The sequence below is a fragment of the Macaca nemestrina genome, chromosome 13 (assembly GCF_043159975.1).
Source record: "Macaca nemestrina isolate mMacNem1 chromosome 13, mMacNem.hap1, whole genome shotgun sequence".
Lineage (NCBI taxonomy): Eukaryota > Metazoa > Chordata > Mammalia > Primates > Cercopithecidae > Macaca > Macaca nemestrina.
This window is the reverse complement of record NC_092137.1, coordinates 32119944-32145543: the sequence shown is the minus strand read 5'-3', so window position 1 is coordinate 32145543 and position 25600 is coordinate 32119944. Positions and strand designations below refer to the sequence as shown.

The 25600-nt window shown below is 44.7% G+C and overlaps 1 protein-coding gene across 5 annotated transcripts in view; it reads right to left on the bottom strand.

Annotated features, from left to right (window-relative positions):
• LOC105479905 (spastin) overlaps nt 1-19422 on the bottom strand; it is a 90413-nt gene extending 70991 nt beyond the window's left edge. For 4 of the 5 annotated variants that reach the window (XM_071076468.1, XM_071076470.1, XM_071076469.1 and 1 more), the window contains exon 1: nt 18737-19422. In XM_071076468.1, coding sequence (XP_070932569.1) covers nt 18737-19145 — 409 coding nt within the window. In that variant the 5' untranslated portion in view covers nt 19146-19422. The remainder of the gene's footprint in view (nt 1-18736) is intronic. The other variant, XM_071076472.1, reaches the window with a different exon arrangement.
• Between the last annotated feature and the right edge of the window lie 6178 nt (nt 19423-25600).

The following is a 25600-nucleotide window of genomic DNA, read 5'->3' as shown; positions in this document are numbered from 1 at the left end:
TTTACAGTACCTTTATTTATAAGAGTTAAAAACAGGAGGATGGGCATGGTGGCTCACACCTGTAATCCCAGCACTTCGGGAGGCCAAGGAGGGCGGATCACTTGAGATCAGGAGTTCAAGACCAGCCTGGCCAATATGGTGAAACCCTATCTCTACTAAAAAAATACAAAAATTAGCTGGGCGTGGTGGCGGGCTGGAGTGCAATGGCGCAATCGCAGCTCACCACAACCTCCGCCTCATGGGTTCAAGCAATTCTCCTGCCTCAGCCTCCCAAGTAGCTGGGATTAAAGGCACGTGCCACCATGCCTGGCTAATTTTGTATTTTTAGTAGAGACAGGTTTCTCCATGTTGATCAGGCTGGTCTAGAACTCCCGATCTCAGGTGATCCACCCGCCTCGGCCTCCCAAAGTGCTGGGGATTACAGGCGTGAGCCGCCGTGCCCTGCAGATCTGATTTTTAAAAAGCATGATATTCCAACATTTAATGTATAAGAATATCCATCTGGGCTTGGATTATAACATCAGAACTAAAATTCTGATCACCACAGTAAGATTAGAAGAGAGCTAGAGCCAGGCGCGGTGGCTCACGCCTGTAATCCCAGCACTCTGGGAGGTTGAGGCAGGGGGATCACCTGCGGTCAGGAGTTCAAGAACAGCCTGGCCAACATGGTGAAACCTAATCTCTACTAAAAATACAAAAATTAGCTGGGCTTGGTGGTAGGCGCCTGTAATCCCAGCTATTTGGGAGGCTGAGGCAGGAGACTTGCTTAACCCAGGAGGCACAGGTTGCAGTGAGTGGAGATCGTGCCATTGCACTCCAGCCTAGGTGACAGAGGGAGACTCTGCCTCAAAAAAAAAAAAAAAGGCTGGGCGCAGTGGCTCACGCCTGTAATCTCAGCACTTTGCAAGGCCGAGGTGGGTGGATCACCCAAGGTTGGGAGTTCAAGACCAGCCTGACCAACATGAAGAAACCCCGTCTCTACTAAAAATACAAAAATTAGCTGGGTATGGTGGCACATGCCTGTAACCCCAGCTACTCGGGAGGCTGAGGCAGGAGAATCACTTGAACCCAGGAGGCAGAGGTTTCAGTGAGCCGAGATCAAGCCATTGCACTGCAGCCTGGGCAATAAGAGCAAAACTCCATCTCAAAAAAAAAAAAAAAAAAGAGAAAAGTAGGAAAAAAAAGTTTTAAAAACATCTGTTTGAAGGGATTAGTGAGTTTCCAACACAATGAAAATTACTAAAATTTAGAAAGGAGGGACCATATCAAGCCCATTAAGATGGTTATTATTATTATTTTTTAAATTATCAAAATAAAAAAAGGAGAGAAGCCAGCAGAGATGAGCCCAGCATTTGGAGCACTTTTCTTTTCTTTTTTATTTATTTATTTTCTTTTAGACAGAGTCTCACTCTGTCACCCAGGCCAGAGTGCAATGGTACGATCTCAGCTCACTGCAACCTCTGACTCCCAGGTTCAAGCGATTCTCCTGCCTCAGCCTCCTGAGTAGCTGGGAGTACAGGCACACGCCACCATGCCCAGCTAATTTTTGTATTTTTAGTAGAGATGGGGTTTCACCATGTTAGCCAGGATGGTCTCAATCTCCTGACCTCGTCTACTTGAAGTGATTGCGAACTCTCAAAGTGGTAGAGAAACTAAGCAGAGCTTTTAGCAGACTCATGGAACAAAACAGAAAAAACGTGAATTTCAGAGCATGCCCAGGAGGAGAAGCTGTGGCAAAAAATTTTGGCTGGGACCCTGAATGAATGAACAGTTAAGAACTGAGCCACGGCCGGGTGCAGTGGCTCACGCCTGGAATCCCAGCACTTTGGGAGGCCGAGGCACGCGGATCACAAGGTCAGAAGATCGAGACCATCCTGGCTAACACCATGAAACCCCATCTCTACTAAAAACACACAAAAAAATTAGCCAGGTGTGGTGGCATGTGCCTGTAGTCCTAGCTACTCTGGAGGCTGAGGCAGGAGAATCGCTTGAACCCAGGAGGCAGAGGTTGCAATGAGCTGGGATAGTGCCACTGCACTGCAGCTTGGGCAACACAGAGAGACTCCATCTCAAAAAAAAATTAATTAATTAATTAAAAAAAAGAACTGAGCCAGACGGTAAAGAACTGAAACACATATTCAAATTATTTCAATCTCTTAATGTAGGGGTTGGCAAACTACAGCCCATAACTTACACTGATTACCCTTTAGATACATTTATAGCAGAAAATCAAATCTTCCTGTGGTCTCCAGTGCAAAAAAGGCCTCCAAAATCCTTTAACATTAGCTCCCAACAGTTCCTAGTTTCTCCCACACATTTCTCTTTTAACTCTACGACCCCGAGTAATACTCAAATTCAACCGAGACTATGTCAAATCAAGGAAGAATTTGGGTGGCAGAAACAACCACTTGTAGTTTAAATTATTAGCCAACAGTGTAACTACATTATCTAAGGCATGCCTTAGCAAATTACGGACCAAGATTAAATCTAGTAAGTGGCATATTTTTGTACATAAAGTTTTACTAGGTCAAACTCACCATATGACAGGGTTGAGCAATTATGATGCAGAGCTTAAAATGTTTACAAAATTGATAAACATAAAAACAACCCAATTTAAAAAATGGGAAGGCCGGGCGCAGTCGCTCAAGCCTGTAATCCCAGCACTTTGGGAGGCCGAGACGGGCGGATCACGAGGTCAGGAGATCGAGACCATCCTAGCTAACACAATGAAACCCCGTCTCCACTAAAAATACAAAAAAATTAGCCGGGCGTGGTGGCGGCGCCTGTAGTCCCAGCTACTCGGGAGGCTGAGGCAGGAGAATGGCGGGAACCCGGGAGGCGGAGCTTGCAGTGAGCCGAGATCGCGCCACTGCACTCCAGCCTGGGCGACAGAGCGAGACTCCACCTCAAAAAAAAAAAAAAAAAAAAATGGGAAAAGAACATTAATAGACATTTTTCCAAAGAAGATACACAAATGGTACATAAGTACATGACAAAATGCTCAACATCATAAGTCATTAGAAAAATGCAAATCAAAATCATAACGAGATACCACTTCGTACCCTTTAGGATGACTATTATTTTAAAAAATGAAAAATAACAAATGTGGAGAAATTGGAACCATTTTACACTGCTGGTGGGAACGCGAAATGGTGCAGCCCCTATGGAAAACAGTTTGGCAGTTCTTCAAAAATGTAAAAAAAAAGTTACCGTACAATCCAGTAATTCTACTCCTAGGTATATATTCAAAAGTACTGAAACCCAGGACTCAAACAGATATTTACACCAATGTTCACAGCCACATTATTCACAATAGATGGAAACAGTCCAAACACCCATTAATAAAAAACGTGGGCCGCACACAGTGGCTCACGCCAAGTTGAGTGGACTGACTGCGCCCAGGAGTTAGAGATGGTGAACCACAGGGTGAAACCCCATCTCTACAAAAAATATAAAAATTAGCCGGGCATGGTGGTGCACGCCTGTGGTCCCAGCTACTTGGGAGGCTGAGGTGGGAGGACTGCTTGAGTCCAGGAAGAGGAGGCTGCAGCGAGTCGAGATTGTACTACTGCACTCTAGCCTGGGTGACAGAGCAAGACCCAATGTCAGAAAAAAAAAGGCGGGCGTGGGGTAGTGGGTGTACGTGAGTTGGAAAAAAACAAAAAAAAACTTTTTTTTTTTTTTTTTAGAATGGGTCTCGCTCTGTCACCCATGCTAGAGAGCAGTGGTATGATCTCACTGCAACCTCTGCCTCCCAGGCTTAAGCGATTCTCCCACCTCAGCCTCTTGAATAGCTGGGACCACAGGTGAGCACCATCACACCTGGCTAATTCCTTTTTTAAAGACTGGGTCTCACTATATTGCCCAGGCTGGTCCTGAATTCCCGGGCTGAAGTGATACTCCCACTTCAGCCTCCCAAAATGTTGGGATTACAGGCATGAGCCACCACACCCAGTCTAAAAAACACAGTTCTAATCAGTGATATCCCCCTTTGCTTTACTATATTCCTCTATTAGCCACTTATGAGGTTTTGCAGATTGTAGAGAGGTGGAGCATGGTGGTTCACACCTGTAATCTCAACACTTCGGGAGGCTGAGGTGGGCGGGCCACTTGAGCCCAGGAGTTCAAGATCAGCCTGCGCAACATGGTGAAACCCCGTCTATACCAAAATAAAAACTAGCCAGGTGTGGTGACATGCACCTGTAGTCCCAGCTACTTGAGGGGCTGAATGGGAGCAGGAGATTGAGGCTGCAATGAGCCATGTTCTTACCACTTCACTCCAACCTGGGTGACAAAAACAAACAAACTAAAAAAATACAAGGAAGATCAAATATATTGAAATGAAAAAAATTCCAAAATATGGTAAGTGAAAAAGATTGCAAATTGTTTTGCATATTTTTTCTCTGATGAATATTTATGTTTATATAACTACAAAAAGTTAAGAAACTTATTAGTAACCATTTCCCTTACGGCAAGGTTAAGGAAGATTTTCACCTTCTATACTTGTGCACTATTTTACTTTATTTTTTAGAGACAGGGTCTCACTGTCACCCAACCTGGAGTGCAGTGCCATCATCATAGCTCACTGAAACCTTGAAATTCTGGGCTCAAGCAATCCTTTCACTTCAGCGTTCTGAGTAGCTGGGACTAGAGACATGCACCACTACACTGGGCTAATATTTTTTAATTGTTTGCAGAAATGGGGCCAGGCACGGTGGTCCACACCTGTAATTGTAGCACTTTGGGAGGCTGAGACGGGTATATCACTTGAGACTAGGCGTTCGAGACCAGCCTGGCCACCTTGGTGAAATCCCATCTCTACCAAAAAATATAAAAATTAGCCAGATATGGTGGCACATGCCTGTAATCCCAAGCTACTCAGAAGGCTGAGGCACGAGAATCGCTTGAACCTGGGAGGTGAAGGTTGCAGTGAAAAAAGAAATGGGGTCTTGCATACCCAGGCTAGTCTCGAACTCCCAGCCTCAAGTGATCCTCCCGCCTCAACTTCCGAAAGTGCTGGGATTACAAGTGTGACCCACTGCACCTGGACTGCGTTATTTTTAGTATGTGTTACTGTAGAAACAACAGAAATGCTAATATTCATCTTTAAATAGAGAGAAGAGAGAAGCATAACAGATTAACTTGCAAATTATCTACTGTATATTTTCTTTCACATATTAGTGAGACCCAGATTGCCACAAGAAGGGTCAAAACATGGGTAGCTTGGGGTAGAGTGAGAGGATATGTGTTTGCAAGTATGTGAGTTAGAAGGCAATGATTTAAGTCTTTGTTCCATCATTTAATAGCAATACGACTTTGGAAAAGTCAGTTAACCTGTCTGGGCTTCAGACTCCTTACCTGAAAAGAAAATATTTCTTTTACCTAACTCTGAGTTGTGGCAAAAATCAAACAAAATAGGGTATATGATGATACTTTAAGTAATAAAGTAGTATGGAAACACTATTTTTAGTATCTTTATTATACTTAGTAAATTTGTTAATTTAAATCATCCTTCCCCCGAACTGTGTGCACAGTTGTATATTCCTGATATTTGCTCATTTATGTTACATAAAGTCCACTAGCTTTACTTACCTATTTAATCCTTAAGTATTCTCACACAAACCATTCCAAGGAACAAATATAGCCATTTTCCTACAACAATTTTCTGATGGCAACTTGCAAGTGACAAAATTAGCAGAGTAACAGATATCTAAAAATCTCAATTAAGGCTGGGTGCAGTGGCTCATGCCTGGTAATCCCAGCACTTTGGGAAACTGAGGTGGGTGGATCACGAGGTCAGGAGTTTAAGACCAGCCTGGCCAAGATGGTGAAACCCCGTCTCTACTAAAAATACAAAAATTAGCAGGGCACGGTGGCAGGCGCCTGTAATCCCAGCTACTCGGGAGGCTGAGGCAGGAGAATCACTTGAACCTGGGAGGCAGAGGTTGCAGTGAGCCAAGATTGTGCCACTGCACTCTAGCCTGGGCGACAGAGCAAGACTCCATCTCAAAAAAAAAAAAAAAAAAATCTCAAGTCAGGTATGGTGGCACACACCTATAGTCCCAGCTGTTTGAGAGTCTGAAGTGGGAAGATCACTTAAGCCCAGGAGTTCAAGTCCAGCCTAGGCAATATATATTGAAATGAGAATGGTCCATTTCATTAAGGACTACTGATTATGGCCCCTGTTCTCAAAGAAAAAAAAAAAAAATCTCATGGTAGACTTTCATGGTGTGCTAATCCCCAGCAAACTACATGGACCACAAAGCATTATAATCACCGATTAATTCAGGGATGAATTACTAACAGCCCCTGATTAATTCTCTCATAGTTCACTATTACAGAAAGAGTGCTTTCTACTATAATTTGGTTAAAAAGACCCTGTGTGATGGCTCATGTCTGTAGTCCCAGCACTTTGAAAGACTGAGGTGGGAGGATTGCTTGAGGACAGGCATTTAAGACCAGTCTGGGTAATATAGTAGGGTCCTGTGTCTACAAGAAAAAAAATTTAATAAAACATTTAGTAAAAAGATCATATTTGCTTTCACTATCAAACTTAAACATTTATTTCCAAGGTAAAGAATTATTTTCCCTGTTAATTTGGAAAGTTTTAAACCCTATGTAAAGACATCATTCTAGTTTTTGACATTTTCTTTGAACCTTAAGAATGTCATCTTATTTATCTTCCTCAAAAAATTTTTGTGGCCAGGTGCAGCAACTCATGCCTATAATCCTAGCACTTTGGGAGGCCGAGGCAGGCAGATCACACGAGGATCTGTGTTCTCATTTACTGAGGACCTATTATGTGCAAGCACTAAGCATTTAAAAAACATCTCAGCATATGTAGTTAAGTAACTTGCCCAAGATCCTACATGGTCAGGACTTAAATGTCAATTTTGATAAGAAGTCCCACAATTCAAAAAGGGTAAAATTTGACCCTCAAAGCTGAGAAAGACGCCAGGAGGAATGGCTCATGCCTGTAATCCCAGCACTATGGGAGGCTGAGGCGGGTGGATTGCTTGAGGTCCGGAGTTCGAGACCAGCCTGTCCAACATTGCGAAACTCCGTCTCTACTAAAAATACAAAAATTAGCCGAGTGTGGTGACGTGCGCCTGTAATTCCAGCTAGTTGGGAGACTGAGGCAGGAGAGTCACCTGAATCCGGGAGGCAGAGGTTGCAGTGAGCCGAGATTGCCCCACTGCACTCTAGCCTGAGTGACAGAGGCAGACTCTATTTCCAAAAAAACAAAAAAAAAAGCTGAGAAAGAGAAAAGCAGCTTATTACATCCAGGAGCTGGCCTACTACTATCAGCTAAACCTTGGTATTTGACCTGGCACTTAAAGAATATCAGCATGAAATAAGGTCACTCTGTGACCACGGTGCAACAAGACCACTCTACGATTATGTCTAAACACAGACAAAACATGAACACTGAACACTGTCTGAAATACCAAACATTTCCCTCTTCCAGCTAATGAGTGACCTCTGCTTTTTAACCACTACAGCTTTAGACCTCACTCTGTCTTCTTCTAGATAGGTTTTATGATATTTATTCATAGAATTATTCCCAGCTCCTGGCAGCATCCAATTCAGAGAAAAACCCTGCTTCCTTAAACCCTCCTTAAAATCACCAAATAAATGAGCCCAAATCCTGTAAGATCTTTCTAACACCCTTTTACTATGATGTACCATGGTTATTATATATGTGTGTTCTCCCTGGCTACAGTGAGTAATAAACCCCACTTGCTCAACCATAGATAGGTTTGTTCCTGGAGATCGTTGATGAGGGCATTGACAAAGCCCACTTACGAAGTTAATTCTCTCCCTCTGCAGAAGGGCAGAAAAGTTATGTAAGTGAGTACAGCATGTCTACAGATTATCTATACAGTTGTAAGACATTTAATAACCTCTAAGAAAATCACAGATTTTGACATTTTTCTTTCCTCATTAACTAGAATGAGCTGCTGAGATATGACTGCGTTCAAAGACATTTTATTGTATAGGATGTCTAAGATCAGCAATTGTTAATAATTCACAAACAAAAGAAAAAAAAGGCTACATAAGCATATTAACAGCTTCACTGGCTTGGCAGGACTATTATAGGTCAAGACTGAAGAAAACTGGCCAGGCACGGTGGCTCATGCTTGCAATCCCAGCACTTTGGGGGGTGAGGTGGGAGGATTGCTTAAGCTCAGGAGTTCAAGACCAGCCTGGGCAGTACAGCAAGACCCTTTCTCTATTTTGCTTTAAAAAAATTAAAAAAAAAAAAAAAAAAGAGTGAAGAAAACTAATATAGAAGAGCAGACAATCTATACTTTGCCAGATGTCAAAAACCCGACTACTACTGGGTGGAAAAGAGACAGTAAGATATCAGAAAAGAGGCAGGAAGGGTTAGGGAACATCCTTCTTCAATAATTCAATATCCAGCCTGGTGCAGAGGCTCACACCTGTAATCCTAACACTTTGAGAGACCAAGGCAGGCAGATCACTCGAGGCCAGGAGTTTGAGACCAACCTGGCCAACATAGCGAAACCCCATCACTACTAAAAAAATAAAATGAGGCCGGGCGCGGTGGCTCAAGCCTGTAATCCCAGCATTTTGGGAGGCCGAGACGGGCGGATCATGAGGTCAGGAGATCGAGACCATCCTGGCTAACATGGTGAAACCCCGTCTCTACAAAAATACAAAAAACTAGCCGGGCGAGGTGGCGGCACTTGTAGTCCCAGCTACTTGGGAGGCTGAGGCAGGAGAATGGCATAAACCCGGGAGGCGGAGCTTGCAGTGAGCTGAGATCGTGCCACTGCACTCCAGCCTGGGTGACAGAGCGAGACTCCGTCTCAAAAAATAAATAAATAAATAAATAAAATGATTCAATATCCATTTACTAACTATCCTTAATAGTCATCAGGACAACTAACAATAACATTGGGAATCCAGTTTAACAGGATTTAACTGTATTCAACATTAGGAAAAATACAACAACAACAACAACACACCAGCTAAAAACAGAACAAGGGATAAAGTCCTTAACAGTGGCTGCTTTTCTGTGTGTTTTTTTTTTTTTTTTTTGAGACGGAGTCTTGCTTTGTCGCCCAGGCTGGAGTGCAGTGGCGTGATCTCGGCTCACCGCAAGCTCTGCCTCCCGGGTTCACGCCATTCTCCTACCTCAGTCTCCGAGTAGCTGGGACTACAGGTACGCACCACCATGCCCGGCTAATTTTTTGTATTTTTAGTAGAGATGGGGTTTCACCGCGTTAGCCAGGATAGTCTCGATCTCCTGACCTCGTGATCCGCCCGCCTCAGCCTCCCAAAGTGCTGGGATTACAGGCGTGAGTCACCACGCCCGGCACTTTTTTGTGTCTTTAGTGCAGATGCCAGTAAATATTCTTGAGAAAAAAATGTGAAATGTGTATTGCATATTTAATCAAAAGCAATGTTACCTTTTGGAAAAGTATGATATAATCTCAATGTCCATTTATCAGACTTATTCCTTAATCAGAGAAACTTTAAAGTAGAATCATTAAGTCTGAAATTAATCCTTTCAAAGTGGTAGGTATAGAGGTTTTCAGCAGTATAAGAAAATTACCAAATCTGACACTTCTGATTTCTACCCTCCACCCTCATCCTCTGAAAACAGATATGGACAGCTATTTTATATGTGAGTTTTAAATAAAGCACAATATTGAATTATATAGAACTATGAAATACGACAATTTTCATTAATTTTCTACAAACCTATAAGCCAAAAATAAAATTCTAAGACCCCCAACCGACTGACAGACCCTCCCCTTGCCCAGGGCATTCCAAAGTTAACCTAAAAAACTAGTTCAGGCTATGATGAGAAGTGGGGGTTGGACATGACTCATTATACCCTTTCCCTTTGGAATTCAGGGACAACTGATCAGCATTAACATTCAAACAGAGCTATTAAGATGTTTTGGAGCAGTAAGACGCCAAATTCCCAGCCTAACTCTAGTACAGTATCACATGTCAGATAGTACGCCATGAAAGAAATTGAAGTATTTTAGCCTAAATCATATTTCTTTGACATATTCTGAAATGGCCCTGCAAAGCTGTCTCTTGTGGGGAAAATTTATGTAGAGAATCCTTTCCCTTTCCAAGTCTTTTCTCTGAACCAGGAGAAGATTAAGAGTCTGCCACCTTTTAAAGTCTCATAAGAAATATTTACAATGTATTCTCTCTGAAGCCTGCTACCTGGAGGCTTCATCTGTATAATAAGAACCTCGGTATCCACAACCCATTATTTTAACCCAGACACTCCCTTCTATGGATTCCAGGACTTTAGATAAGCTCTTTTGACCAACTGCTCATCAGAAAATCTTTGAATCTGCCTATGACGTGGAAGCCTCCCCAAATTCCAGTTTTCCTGCCTTTCCAGATGGAACCAATGTACACCTTACATGCTTAATTGACATCTTACGTCTCCCTAAAGTGTATAAAATCGAGCTATAGCCTGACCACCTTGGACGGATGTTCTTAGTATCTACTGGGGCTGGGTCATAGGCCACTGGTCACTCATATTTGGCTCAAAATAAATCTCTTCAAATATTTTACAGAGTTTGACTCTCTTCATTGACAAAGTTATTTTAAATACACACATGCGCATATACACAGCTTAAAACTATGAATAGAAAAATATTTTACTTAGACAATTTCTGTCTTTAATGCCTGACCCTTTAGCCCTTTAAAACTATGAATAGAAAAATATTTTATTTAGACAATTTCTGTCTTTGGTGCCTGATCCTTTAGCCCTACAATATCCTGAGAAACTTCAGCTCTCATTCATATAACATACTAGGCCTTTTCTGTTTAGTCCTACATACTTGAGAAATCGAACCACACCTAGAGAACCTCCACCATTGTATTACCCAGGAGATCTCAGGCTTGTCTATCCACAGGAGACATGCAGAACATGTTAGGTCATGTTCCAGTTAATCCAAAGAACTATTATCACAACCTTCTCTTTTCCTCCAAGTATTCCAAGGAGCCCATTACCAGCATTACAACATAAAAACTTGTAGTATAAAGTAAAAAGTACAATATTTTGAGTCTATTCACTTAAATTCTATTTTTGGTTCTGCTGTGAGTCTACTCTTTAAATTTCAGCTTCTCCTTATACAAAATTGCTATCATAGGCCAGGCGCGGTGGCTCAAGCCTGTAATCCCAGCACTTTGGGAGGCCGAGACGGGCGGATCACGAGGTCAGGAGTTCGAGACCATCCTGGCTAACACGGTGAAACCCCGTCTCTACTAAAAAATACAAAAAACTAGCCGGGCGAGGTGGCGGGTGCCTGTAGTCCCGGCTACTCGGGAGGCTGAGGCAGGAGAATGGCATAAAAACCCGGGAGGCAGAGCTTGCAGTGAGCTGAGATCCGGCCACTGCACTCCAGCCTGGGCGACACAGCGAGACTCCGTCTCAAAAAAAAAAAAAAACAAAAACAAAATTGCTATCACAGGTTTTCAGTCTTCCAAGGAAGTTCGACAATTAAAGAAAATATTTACCAACTTAGTCAACATGGCAAGATCCCCATCTCTAAAAAAAATTTTTTAATTAGCTAAGCATGGTGGTATGCATCTGTAGACCTAGCTACCAGGGAGGCTGAGGTGGGTGGATCGATTGAGCCTGGAAGGCTGAAGCTGCAGTGAACTAAGATTGTGTCATTGCACTCCAGTCTGAACAATAGAGTGAGGCCCTGTCTCAAAATGTGTATGTACATATATACATATGTACACATATTTGTTAATCACATAACAAATGTTTTAACACATCTCACTGGAGAGGAAGTAAATATTTCTCAAATATCATCTCAAATGCAGAGCTGTACAAATTAACTGGCATCCAATAAATATTTGCTTTAATAAATACACCTCACATATCCTTCTATTAAGTCAATAGAATTTGCTGTGCTATTTCTCTCTCTTGAAATAGTTTGGTTTCAGACAAATTAAGGCCTTTATGAAAATTTACTGTCAAATTTGAGTATGGGCTGGGTGCAGTGGGTCATACCTATAATCCCAGCACTTTGGGAGGCTGAGGCAGAAGGATCACTTCAGGTCAGGAGTTCGAGATCAGCCTGACCAACATGGTGAAACTCTGTCTCTCCCAAAAATACAAAAATATTAGCCAGGCGTGGTGGTGCACGCCTGTAGTACCAGCTATTCAGAAGACTGAGGCAGGAGAATCACTTGAACCCGGGTGGTGGAGGTTACAGTGAGCCAAGATTGCACCACTGCACTCCAGCCTGGGTGACAGAACGAGACTTCATTTAAAAAAAAAAAAAAAATTTGAGTATGCCGTAAGAATTCAGAATAAACATAGTCACCATATAAACCACATTTATACACTATTTCATTAAAATGATATTTAATTTGGCATTTATCGTTTCAAGGTACCAAATGTTTCAATTAACACTACTACAGTTTGAAATACACCATTTCATCAATCAAATAAATTGGCTTTCAGTTAAATTAGATAAGTCGGCTGGGCACAGTTGCTCACGCCTGTAATCCCAACACTTTGAGAGACCGAGGCAGGTGGATCATGAAGTCAGGAAATCAAGACTGTCCTGGCTAACATGGTGAAACCCTGTCTCCACTAAAAAATACAAAGAAAATTAGCCAGGCGTGATGGCGGGCACCCGTAGTCCCAGCTACTCGGGAGGCTGAGGCAGGAGAATGGCGTGAACCTAGGAGGAGGAGCCTGCAGTGACACGAGATCACGCCACTGCACTCCAGCCTGGGTGACATAGCGAGACTCCGTCTCACTTGATCTTAGCCAAAAGGCCAAGAAGTGATAGAGACTCCGTATCAAAAAAAAAAGATAAGTCATGTTGCCAAGGGAATGGCAGTGCATGATATTACCAGCTCCTTAATAGTTAACCACAGAGTTAGGAAACTTTTGAAGAGACTGCCTACTCAACTCATTTCTATTTGATCATATGTATTTTGAAGCAGTGAGAAAGACGAAGAATTAAATTCTCTTGGAACTAAGGTTTGAGTTGTCAAGGACAGCCAAGAGGCAGGCTTCAAATGCGCACTCTCTTTCAACCACTTGATTAAGACTAAAGTACAAAAATGTTCAATCTCCTAAAGAAAAGATTTAAGATAGAAAAGAACCATAATAATTATAAACTCATTTTTCTTTTTTTTTTTTTTTTTTGTTTGAGAGATGGAGTCTTGCTCTGTCGCCCAGACTGCAGTGCAGTGGCATGATCTTGGCCCACTGCAACCTCCGCCTCCTGGGTTCAAGCAATTGTCCTGCCTCAGCATCCCAAGTACCTGGGACTACAGGCGTGCACCACTATGCCCAGATAATTTTTGTATTTTTAGTAGAGATGGGGTTTCACTAATATGTTGGCCAGGCTGGTCGCAAACTCCTGACCTCAAGTGATCCGCCCACCTTGGCCTCCCAAAGTGCTGGGATTACAGGCATGGGCCACTGCACCCAGCTTGAGCCACAACGCTCAGCCTTTTATTTTTGATGGAGTCTCACTCTTCTCACCCAGGCAGGAGTGCAATGGTGAGATCTCAGCTCACTGCAACCTCCACCTCCTGGGCTCAAGTGATTCGCCTGCCTCACCCTCCCAAGTAGCTGGGATTATGCACACCCACCACCATACCTGGCTAAAGTTTTACTTCATTTTTAAAGGAAAATGAATCTGTAACTAATCTGCTTCAGTCTGAACTAATTTAATTTGGCATATTATATCATCAGTTGTTGAACTAAAATCAAACTAAAGACCTGTCAGGCTGGGCGCGGTGGCTCACACCTGTAATTCTAGCAGTTGGGGAGGCCGAGGCGGGCAGATCACTTGAGGCCAGGAGTTCGAGAACAGCCTGGCCAACAAGGTGAAATGCCGTCTCTACTAAAAATACAAAAATTGGCTGGGTGTGGGGTGGCACATGCCTGTAATCCCAGTTACTGGGGAGGCTGAGGCAGGAGAATCGCTTGAACCTGGGAGGTGGAGGTTGCAGTGAGCTGAGATCGCGCCACTGCACTCCAGCCTGGGTGAAGAAGCGAGACTGTCTCAAAAAAGCTATCAACAGCCCATTCTGATGTCCACATTAGAAATCAAAATACAAAGAAAAAGTTGTGAACAGAAACATTATCAGTAGAAAGAGTATGAAATATGCATTACACAGATCACCGAAAACATTGTTGAAATTTCTCCAGCTTGGCCAACATAACAAGATCCTACCTCTAGCAAAAAAAGAAAAAAAAAAAGGAGGATCACTTGAGCCTAGGAGTGAGCCTTGAGGCTGCAGTGAGCTATAATCACATTCCACTCCAGCTTGGGTAAGAGAGTGAAACGTTGTCTCTAAAACAAATTAAATATTTTTAAATATTTAATATAGCCAACTGAAAAATAAAAATGTTCACGAGAATTTAAGTATAATAGATATATTCATACATGTGATACTCAAAGATTTAAGTCACCAGCCTGAAACCTGAGGTCTGAATTCTATTTCTTCCACTTATTCCTCACATGGAACTGCTATTTCTTCAAATCTAAGACCTCAGGGTCTTTTATTTTTCATGCCTAGGTTTTCCTTAATTTCCCCTTTTATCCTACCTCCCAACTCCCATCAACCAACAGTGTTAACTAAAATATCCTTGTAGCCAGGCACAGCGGCTCACGCCTGTAACCCCAGCACTTTGGCAGGCCAGGGAGGGAGGTTCACTTGAGGTCAGGAGTTCAAAACCAGCCTGGCCAACATGGTGGAACTCTGTCTCTATTAAAAATACAAAAATTGGCAGGGCACGGTGGCTCATGCCTGTAATCCCAGCACTTTGGGAGTCCGAGGTGGGTGGATCACGAGGTCGGGAGATCAAGACCATCCTGGCTAACACCGTGAAACCCCGTCTCTATAAAAAAAATACAAAAAATTAGCCAGGCGTGGTGGCAGGCGCCTATAGTCCCAGCTACTCAGGAGGCTGAGGCAGGAGAATGGTGTGAACCCAGGAGGTGGAGTTTGCAGTGAGCCGAGATAGCGCCACTGCACTCCAGCCTGAGTGACACAGCGAGACTCCATCTCAAAAAAAAAAAAAAAAAAAAAAATTAGCTGGGTGTGGTGGCGTACACCTGTAATCCCAGCTGCTCCAGAGGCTGAGGCAGGAGAATTGCCTGAATCCAGGAGGCAGAGGTTGCTGTGAGCCAAGATCATACCATTGCACTCCAGCCTGGGCAACAGAGCGAGGCTCCGTCTCAAAAATAAATAAACAAACAAACAAATAAATAAAATTTCCTTGCATGTTCTGACATTCTCTTCCTAAATACAACAATGGCTGAGCATGGTGGCTCACTCCTGTAATCCCAGCACTTTGGGAGGCCGAGGCGGGCAGATCACGAGGTCTGGAGATCAAGACCATCCTGGCTAACACGGTGAAACCCCATATCTACTAAAAAAATACAAAAAATTAGCTGGGCATGGTGGCAGGCACCTGTAGTCCCAGCGACTCGGGAGGCCGAGGCAGGAGAATGGCGTCAACTCGGGAGGCGGAGCTTGCAGTGAGCCGAGATCACGCCACTGCACTCCAGCCTAGGCAACAGAGTGAGACTCCGTCTCAATTAAAACACACACACACACACACACACACACACACACACACACACGTGAACAAAAAAACAAAATAACAAGTTTTTTTTTTTTTGGAGACAGAGTCTCACTCTGTCAACCCAGTTCGGAGTGCAGTTGCACAATCTCAGCTCATTGCACCCTGAACAACCTGAGCTCAAGTGATCCTCCTACCTCAGCCCCCCAAGTAGCTGGGACTACACGCATGTGCCACTGCGCCCAGCTAGTTTTTGTATTTTTCATAGAGACAGGGTTTCACTATGTTGCCCAGGCTGGTCTCTAACTCCTGGGCTCAAGTGATCCACCCACTTTGGCTTCCCAAAGTGCTGGAATTACAGGCATGAGCCACCGTGCCCAGCAAAAAATGATCTACTCTTGTTTTTCAAGATGGAGTCTTGCTCTGCCACCCAGGCTGGAGTGTAGTGGCACGATCTCGGCTCACTGCAACCTCTGCCTTCCAGGTTCAAGCAATTCTCCCACCTCAGCCTCCCGAGTAGCTGGGACTACAGGCATGTGTCACCACGCCCGGCTAATTTTTGTATTGTTAGTAGAGATGGGATTTCACCATGTTGGTCAGGATGGTCTCGAACTCTTGACCTCGTGATCCACCCGCCTTGGCCTCCCTTGGGATTACAGGTGGGAGCCACCGTGCCCAGCCCAAAATATGATCTACTCTTAAACATGCTCCTCTATTCTAAAACTTTGCAACTGTTTTCATTCTCCCCAAGGGATCCTGGATGTTCTTAAGAGGTGATAAAGAATGGAGCTTGCTGGGCAGGCACAGTGGCTGACACTTGTAATCCAAGCACTTGGGAGGTTGAGGCAGGCAGATCACCTGAGGTCAGGAGTTCGTTACCAGTCTGGCCAACATGGTGAAATACCATCTCCACTAAAAATACAAAAAATTAGCCAGCCGTGGTAGGGTGCACCTGTGGTTCCAGCTACTCGGGAGACTGAGGCAGGAGAATCGCTTGCATCTGGGAGGCAGAGGTTGCAGTAAGCCGAGATCACGCCACTGCACTCCAGTCTGGGTGACACAGCGAGACTCTGTCTCAAAAAAAAAAAAAAAAAAAAAAAAGAATGGAGCAGTTAACAAAAAATTTCCTTCCACAAACACATAGTATTCTTAAATGTTAACTCCTTCCTTGACCTCTCTTAACCATCACTTTCATTACTGTCCAAAACAATGAATACCTGCCTCTTTCCCTATATCCTACTTCCCACTCCGAGGCCCCACAAAGGAAATAGGTTTCAACAAGATTGAAATTCTAGAACAGTTTTTGGAGTTGGTAGTAGAGAGAGACACTATGAATGAAGTGCAGATTGCTCCTGTTTTCATTAATGGACAATGCAAGTGAGTATCTAATTGAGGTGTGGTAGAAAAGTGGGTTTTTTGGCAGAAGGAGAAGCAAGATCTCAGCATACTGGAAGTAAGGATAAAAGGGGAGAATTGTAAAAGTTAGACTTCTCCTAATTTCACTTATTTTCCATAAAAAAAATTTCATTAACTATTAGCATAGGTTTCGGCTGGGCGCGGTGGCTCAAGCCTGTAATCCCAGCACTTTGGGAGGCCGAGACGGGTGGATCACGAGGTCAGGAGATCGAGACCATCCTGGCTAACATGGTGAAACCCCGTCTCTACTAAAAAATACAAAAAACTAGCCGGGCGAGGTGGCGGGCGCCTGTAGTCCCAGTTACTCGGGAGGCTGAGGCGGGAGAATGGCCTGAACCCGGGAGGCGGAGCTTGCAGTGAGCTGAGATCCGGCCACTGCACTCCAGCCTGGGCGACAGAGCGAGACTCCGTCTCAAAAAAAACAAAACAAAACAAAACAAAAAAAAACTATTAGCATAGGTTTGGAATGATCTGCTTTATCTTTTGAGCCTCATTTTCTTCGTCTCTAAAATGCTGATACCAATAATACCTTCATCTCACAGGGTTATTGTGAGGATTAAATAACACCTTTCATGGTCTGGGATGGTTGTTTTTTAAAAAAGGAGAAAAGATAACACATGCAAAGCTAACGGCACAATGCCTGGCACATATACAAAAAAAGGTAGCTTAACGCCAGGTGCGGTGGCTCATGCCTGTAATATCAGTACTTTGGGAGGCCGAGGCGAGCGGATCACGAGGTCAAGAGATGGAGACCATCCTAGCCAACATGGTGAAATCCCGACTCTACTAAAAATACAAAAATTAGCCGGGCGTGGTGGTGCGTGCCTGTAATCCCAGCTACTCGGGAGGCTGAGGCAGGAGAATCCCTTGAACCAGGGAGTCGGAGGTTGCAGTGAGCCGAGACTGCACCATTGCACTACAGCCTGGGCAACAGGGAAAGACTCCGTCTCAAAAAAAAAAAAAAAAAAAAAAAAGGTTAGCTTAAAAGAAAACCGAAAGATGTAGTATCCTTACTTTCATTCAGATACATATTTGTTTTAGGTTTTATTGTAAAGTGGTATGTTTAAGTTTATGCAATTCATTCTTCAAACATTTCAACTTGGAAATTAAAGGCTACTTTGGAATACTGCTTTAATTAAAATCAAAGCAACCAGGGGGAAAGTTTTATGCTAAATATAACTTCATTGAAAAAGTATTGAGGAATCGTTGTACTGATAAAATGATTATCTTGATTAAAATGATGCAAATTCAACCGCAGTTATACGCAGCTATTTCTTTCAAAATTGTCACCATTTGTTCTTTTTTTCTGACACTACAGTACTCTGCTTTCATTAAAAGCCAGTAACAAGGCACTGCTTCTTCAATATCAAAACCTTTTGGAAACCTTGGCTCAGAGGAAGCCGCACACTGTTCACAGTGCTAGAAAGGATCGGTGTGGTCACTCTAGGACAACTGTCACTGTCATCTGCACGTCTGGGTGTCTCACAGTGACTTGGGTCATGTACAAGTGTGGGGGAAGGCTGGTGTCTGAAACAAAGTCGACAGCCAGGGTGCCCTGAAAGGGGAGAGGTTTTGAGAATACTAGAAGATAGAGGCTCCGACCTACGGGAACGCAGTCTCCCAGGGCATATCAATTCCGGGGGTGCACCGTCCCCTCCCGCTGGAAAGGGACGCAGGTGTTGCCCTCCCCCGGCGACCCCACCGCCTTCTTCCTGGCGTCGCCGCCCCCTCCCCCAGCCCCCTAGTTACCTTTCTCATCCTCATCGATGCGCAGGGCAATGGAGATGTACTCGAAGGCCTGTTTGTGGAAGACTCGGACGCGCTCGGCCTCGCCGCCCGGCACCGGCGCCGGGGCCGAGGCCGGTGCTGGCGCGGCCCCGGAGCTCCTCTTGGCTGCCATGAGGGCGCGGGAGAAGCGCTGGCAGAGCCACACGAAGAGGAGCCCCAGGTGGAAGGCGACCAAACGCAGCAGCGCGAAGCCTACAAACAGCGGGTAGGAGAAATAGTACAGGTTCCGCTTATGCGGCGACTCCGGCGGAGGGGCCGGCCCGGCGGCGGGAGGGGCGGAGGCCAGGCAAGGGGGCGGAGGCCTGGGAGGCACCGGGTTGCTGGCGCCGCCGGAGCCTTTCTTCTTCCCTCGTCCACCCGGAGAATTCATTCACAGCTCTCACTGCCGCCGCCGCCATAACCCGCCTCCCGCAGACCGATGGGAACCAAGCGACGGCGGCGGCCACTGCGACGGCGAGGGCCACAGACCCCCGTGTGCCCGCCGGTCTCAGGGGCTCCGCACCGCCGCGCGCTGCCCGCCGGCCCCGCCCCTTTCTCCTTCCTCGGCCAGGAGCACAACCCCTTCTCCTCCTGCAGTCGGTGGCTCGGGCCCCTCCCTTCCTGCCACTGTCCTCTCCGCCGCCTGGTGGCTCCCAGTGGCGGCCGCGCACGCGCACGTCTTCCCGTGTTTTTCTCCGGGGCGCGCGCACGGCGCGTCTTTGTTGACCCGGGCTCCTGTACGCGTGTGCGGCGCCCTCCTCTCTGCCTTCCCCGCTCAACTACAGTTCCCAATGTGCAGTTCGGCTCACATCGGCAGCCCTGGAGAGCGCCTGCCAGGAAGCCTTGGTAATCGATCCACCGAAGGGGGAATTGCGGATTGGGGTCGCTTTGCTGGTTCGCGAGTCTCCTCTCTCAGTGTCATAATTTTCCTAGTTTCTTTCATCTTTTTCTGCCAGGCGACCTTAGTCTTCTCCAAAGGATACATCTCAGAAGCAATGGGTATCAATCTGGGAAATAAATTAGCCGGGCGTGGGGGCGCGCGCCTATAGTCCCAGCTAGCTGGAAGGCGGAGGCCGGAGAATCGCTTGAACTCGGGAGGCAGAGGCGCAAGTGAGCTGAGATCGCGCCACTGCGCTCCAGCCTGGGCGACAGAGCGAGACTCCGTCTCCAGAAAAAAATAAAATAAAAATTTAAAATCTGGGAATTATTTGAGAGGAAAGCAATTGTGAAGATAGAAACTTCAAGTCACTGTAAACAACAGCAACAAGAATGTTAGCTCAGTGTGATGAGATCAACGAACCCAAGGGTTTAGCTAAATTAGTGCATATTTAGATGTCTAATATGAAAGATAATTTATTTGAATAAGGGAAATCTTAGGTTTTGCATAGTAACCGTTGCATAGTTTACTGAAGAATCCATACTTAAAAAACAATTAAAAATCTACTCAGCATCCCTTCCTTTGGGAAACTACCTGCTTGTCTCTGCTCCCTGTATTCTAATGAGCTGCAAGCACAGAACCCAGGCCACAAAGGTGGAAACAAACACTAGGTCAGTCAGACTCTCCTGGGACCTGGAATCTTGGCTGGAGACCCACCGAATAGAAGGTAGCAGGAATCGAGTGCTCTTAAGAGCGTGTTTGTCAATGCATCACATTGAGCTCCCCAGAGCTGCTGGGTTCCTGACTGGTCACTTGGTTATGTAACCTATCCAATACACTAATCAGTCTGTTTCTCTCTTTCTCTCTCCTCTCTCCTTTCCCCCTTCCTTCCTTTCGTCTTTTCCTCTCTCTCCCTCTCTATCTCCATATCTTTTTTTCTCTTCTCTTTCTCTTTTTACTTGAGTTAGCCATAATTATTTCTTGTTTCCTAAAACTAAGGAAGCCTAACTGACACAAAGACTCCGTTATTTACAACGTGAGGTTTACAAATACCACTTGGGAGCTTCCAGCTTCCAAGAATCTCCACATTCTGCCACAGCTTTATTTTTTTATTGTTTGAGACAGGGTCTCACTCTGTTGCCCAGGCTGGAGTGCAGTGGCACAAACCACATGACTCACTGCAACCTCCACCTCCCTGGCTCAGGTGACCCTTCCACCTTAGCCTCCTGAGTAGCTGGGACCACAGGCACATGCCACTGTGCCCGACTAATTTTTGTATTCTTTGTAGAGCCAGGGTTTCACCATGTTGCCCAGGCTGGTCTCCACTCCTGGGCTCAAGCAATCCACCTGACTCGGCCTTCCAAAGTGCTGGGATTACAGGCATGAGCCCCCACATCGCGCCCCCAGCTAATTTTTTAACCTTTTTGTTGAGACAGAGTCTTGCTATGTTGCCCAGGTTGGTCTTGAATTCCTGGCAGGCCTCCCAAAGTGCTGGGATTACAGGCATGAGCCACAGCACCAGCCAATTTTACTTAATTATTCCCCACCAATACTGCCCTACAAATATCACAGGCTATTGCAAAAATGACCTACTCCTTGTTTCCCTCTTATTGCTCCCCCTTCTCTGTGCTTATGCTAGATCCTCATTCTGAAATGCTCTCTTTCAGCCGGGTGCGGTGGCTCACGCCCGTAATCCCAGCACTTTGGGAGCCCAGGCAGGCAGATCACCTGAGGTCGGGAGTTCAAGACTAGCCTGGCCAACATGGCAAAACCCCCTCTATACTAAAAATATGAAAGTTAGGTGCATTCCTGTGGTGGCAGTGCATTCCTGTAATCCCAACTACTGAGAGGCTGAGGGAGGAGAGTCACTTGAACCTGGGAGGCTGCAGTGAACGGAGATCATGCCAGTACACTGCAGCCTGGGCGACAGAGCAAGACTCTGTCTCAAAAGCAAACAACAACAAAAAAATTTTTAATGAAATGCCCTCTTTTAAATCTGATTCAGGGCCTGGCGCGGTGGCTCACACCTGTAATCCCAACACTTTGGGAGGCCGAGGCAGGCGGATCACCTGAGGTCGGGAGTTCGAGACCAGCCTGACCAACATGGAGAAACCCCGTCTCTGTTAAAAATACAAAATTAACCGGGCATGATGGCGCATGCCTGTAATCCCAGCTACTTGGGAGGCTGAGGCAGGAGAACCACTTGAACCCGGGAAGCGGAGGTTGCGGTGAACTGAGATTGCGCCATTGCACTCCAGCCTGGGCAACAAGAGCGAAACTCCGTCTCAAAAAAAGAAAAAAAAATTATATTTATACATATATCATGTAAACAAGAAGTGTATTATTTAAATGTACAGTTTAAAGAAAAATAATAAGCAGCATTCCGTTTAAGAAAAATGAATGTAACCAACTCCTAGAAGCACTCTGTGAGCTCCTTCTCTAATCTTAATGTCTTGTCTCTCCCACTAGAGGAAGCCACTATCCTGAATTTTATATTAATCATTCTCGTGCCTCATTTTAGTTTGCAGTGTATTTATGTATTTCTAAATAATGTGTTGTATGATTTTGCCTCACTTTGACTTTATGGAAATGTAATCATATTTCAAGTATCCCTTGTTTGCTTTCCCTCCTCAAAATTTTTAAAATTTCATTTATTTTATTTTAAGAAAATAGAGATGGAGTCTCACTATGTTGCCCAAGTTGGTCTCAAACCCCTGGGCTCAAGCAGTCCTCCTGTCTTGGTCTCCCAAAGTGCTGGGATTACAGGCAAGAGCCACTGTGCCTGGCTACCTGCTCAGTAATTAAGTGTTGAAATTCCTCCCTGTTGATTTCTGTAACTGTGGTACATTTCCACTGCTATATAGTATTCCATTATATGAATTTACCACAACCTATTTTACTGTTCAACTATTGATGGATATTTAGTTTGGTGCCAGTTTTTCTTCTTAAGTAACTATCTTTCCTGTTATCCCTACAGTCTTTATCACTAAAGAAAGTAACTAACTTTTTAACTTAGCCAAGATAGGGCCCAATAGTAGAACAGTTAAATGGTCCTGGCGTCAGACTGGTTGCATTTACATCTGTGTTCCCTAAGCAGTGCCTGGAATCAAGTTGATACTTGCTCGTTTTTTATTTTTTGTTTTCTTTAAATATATTTTTAAATTATTTCTTTTTTATTTTAAAGCTTCTTTTGTAGAGACAAGGTCTCTCTCACCATGTTGCCCAAGCCAGTTTTGAACTCCAGCCCTCAAGCAATCCTCCCACTTCAGCCTTCTCATTTGCTAGGATTAAAGGCATGAACCACCATGTTCAGTTTATTTCTATTTTTATGTTATTTTATTTTTTACTCACCATAATACTAACAAGGAGATTTGTTGCTTTTTTGTTTTTGTTTTTGAGACAGGGTCTTACTCTGTCACCCAAGCTGGAGTACAGTGGCGCCATCATTGCTCACTGCGGCCTTGGTCTCCTTGCTCAAACCACCCTCCTGCCTCAGCCTCCTGAGTAACTGGGACTACAGGCATGCACCACCATGCTGGGCTACTTTTTTAAAAATTTATTTGTTTTTTGAGATGGAGTCTCGCTCTGTCGCCAGACTGGAGTACAGTGGCGCCATCTCGGCTCACTGCGACCTCTGATTCCCTGGATCAAGCGATTCTCCTGCCTCAGCCTCTTGAGTAGCTGGGATTACAGGCATGTGCCACCATGCCCAGCTAATTTTTTATTTTTAATAGAGATGGGGTTTCTCCATGTTGTCCAGGAAGGGCTTGATCTCCTGACCTCGTGATCCGCCCGCCTCGGCCTTACAAAGTGCTGGGATTACAGGCGTGAGCCATGGCACCCATCCAAATTTTTTTTTTTTTTTTTTTTTTAGTTGAGATGAGGTCTCACTATGTTACCCCAGATGGTCTTGAATTCCTGAGCTCAAGTGATCCACTCACCTTGACCTCCCAAAATGCTGGGATTACAGGCATGAGCCACTATGCTTGGCCATGAGGAAGACAGTTTTTGAATAAAGAATGGTTCTCCAACATTTCCTCTACATTTTCACTATAATCTGGCTAATATAGACTATTGGTCTGTACCAACTTTGCTCTTTTCCGGGACTACAATTACTCTCCTGTCATTTTTCATTCACTTAGAATGGCCTCTCCTGCTACTTCCACTGTTGAAGTCCTTCAAGACTTACCTCTAATGTTATATTCCTTTTTTTTTTTTCTGAGACAGTCTCACTCTGTCACCCAGGCTGGAGTGCCTTGGCGCGATCTTGGCTCACTGCAACCTCCGCCTCCCGGGTTCATGCCATTCTCCTGCCTCAGCCTCCTGAGTAGCTGGGACTACAGGCACATGCCACCACACCTGGCTAATTTCTTGTATTTTTAGGAGAGATGAGTTTCACCATGTTAACCAGGATGGTCTCGAACTCCTGACCTCGTGATCCACCTGTCTCGGCCTCCCAAAGTGCTGGGATTACAGGCGTGAGCCACCGCGTCCAACTCTAATGTTACATTCTTGGTAAATTATTCCATTATCACCTCCAGCAGAAATGATCTTGTTTTTCAGTTGTTATGACAATATGGTTGTGTTACTCTATGGCTCTTATACTATATTGCCCTGAGTGATGCTTATTTAAACACTTCATCACCTCTTGATATAGATTATAAACTTACGGAAGGCAGTGGTCACATTTTATACATTTTGCCTCACTTTTTGCATCTAGCCTGACACCTTGCTTATGGTACTCATTTAATAAATATGAGTAATTTGAAAAACAATTCAAACATAATGATTGTGTTAGATTTCTGATGCTATATAATATACCACTCCAAAACTCACTGGCTTAAGATAGCAGACATTTATTTACTCACAACTTTGTGGCTCAGCAATTTGGGGTAAGTTCAGCTGGATGGTTCTTCTGATGGCCTTGCTGTGGACCATTCATGTGGATGCAGTCATCTGATGGCTTGACTGAATGGCTGTATGACCTAGCTAGCCTCATTTGTATGTTCAGAGATTGGTTGTGGCTATCAGCTGGGACATATGTCTCTAGCAGGACAGCCCTGACTTCTTTACATTGCATCTGGTTTCCAAGAGAGTGTGAGTGGAAGCTGTAAGATCTCTCAAAACCTAAAATCCAGAGTTGCACAGTGTCATTTGTACTACATTCTATTGTCAAAGCAAGTCACAAGGCCAACTCCAGTGCAAAATATAGGAAAACAAACTCCACATCTTGATAGAGAAGTAGCAAACTCAGATTGCAAAGGGGCATATATATAAGGATAGGAAGAATTGTTATGGCCATCTTTGCAAGCAATTTATCACAGTGATTACGTGTAGAATTTCCTTTTACCTCATGTTCAGATGGCAGCTTAAGCATCTCATTTAAGATAGCATTTTCCAGTCGGGCGCGGTGGCTCAAGCCTGTAATCCCAGCACTTTGGGAGGCCCAGGCGGGCGGATCACGAGGTCAGGAGATTGAGACCATCCTGGCTAACACGGTGAAACCCTGTCTCTACTAAAAAATACAAAAAAACTAGCCGGCGATGTAGCGGGCGCCTGTAGTCCCAGCTACTTGGGAGGCTGAGGCAGGAGAATGGCGTAAACCCGGGAGGCAGAGCTTGCAGTGAGCCGAGATCCGGCCACTGCACTCCAGCCTGGGTGACAGAGTGAGACTCCGTCTCAAAAAAAAAAAAAAAAAAAAAAGCATTTCCCAACCATTTGATGAATTATAAAAACCTTAATTAACACGCTTAAGCCTGGATGCTGTGGCTCACACCTGTAATCCCAGCACTTTGGGAAGACAAGACAGGTGGATCATTTGAGGTCAGGAGTTCAAGACCAGCCTGGCCGACATGGTGAAACCCCACCTCTACCAAAAATATAAAAAATTATCTGGGCATGGTTGTGGCACGTATCTGTGGTCCCAGCTACATGGGAGGCTGAGGCAGGAGAATCAGTTGAACCTGGGA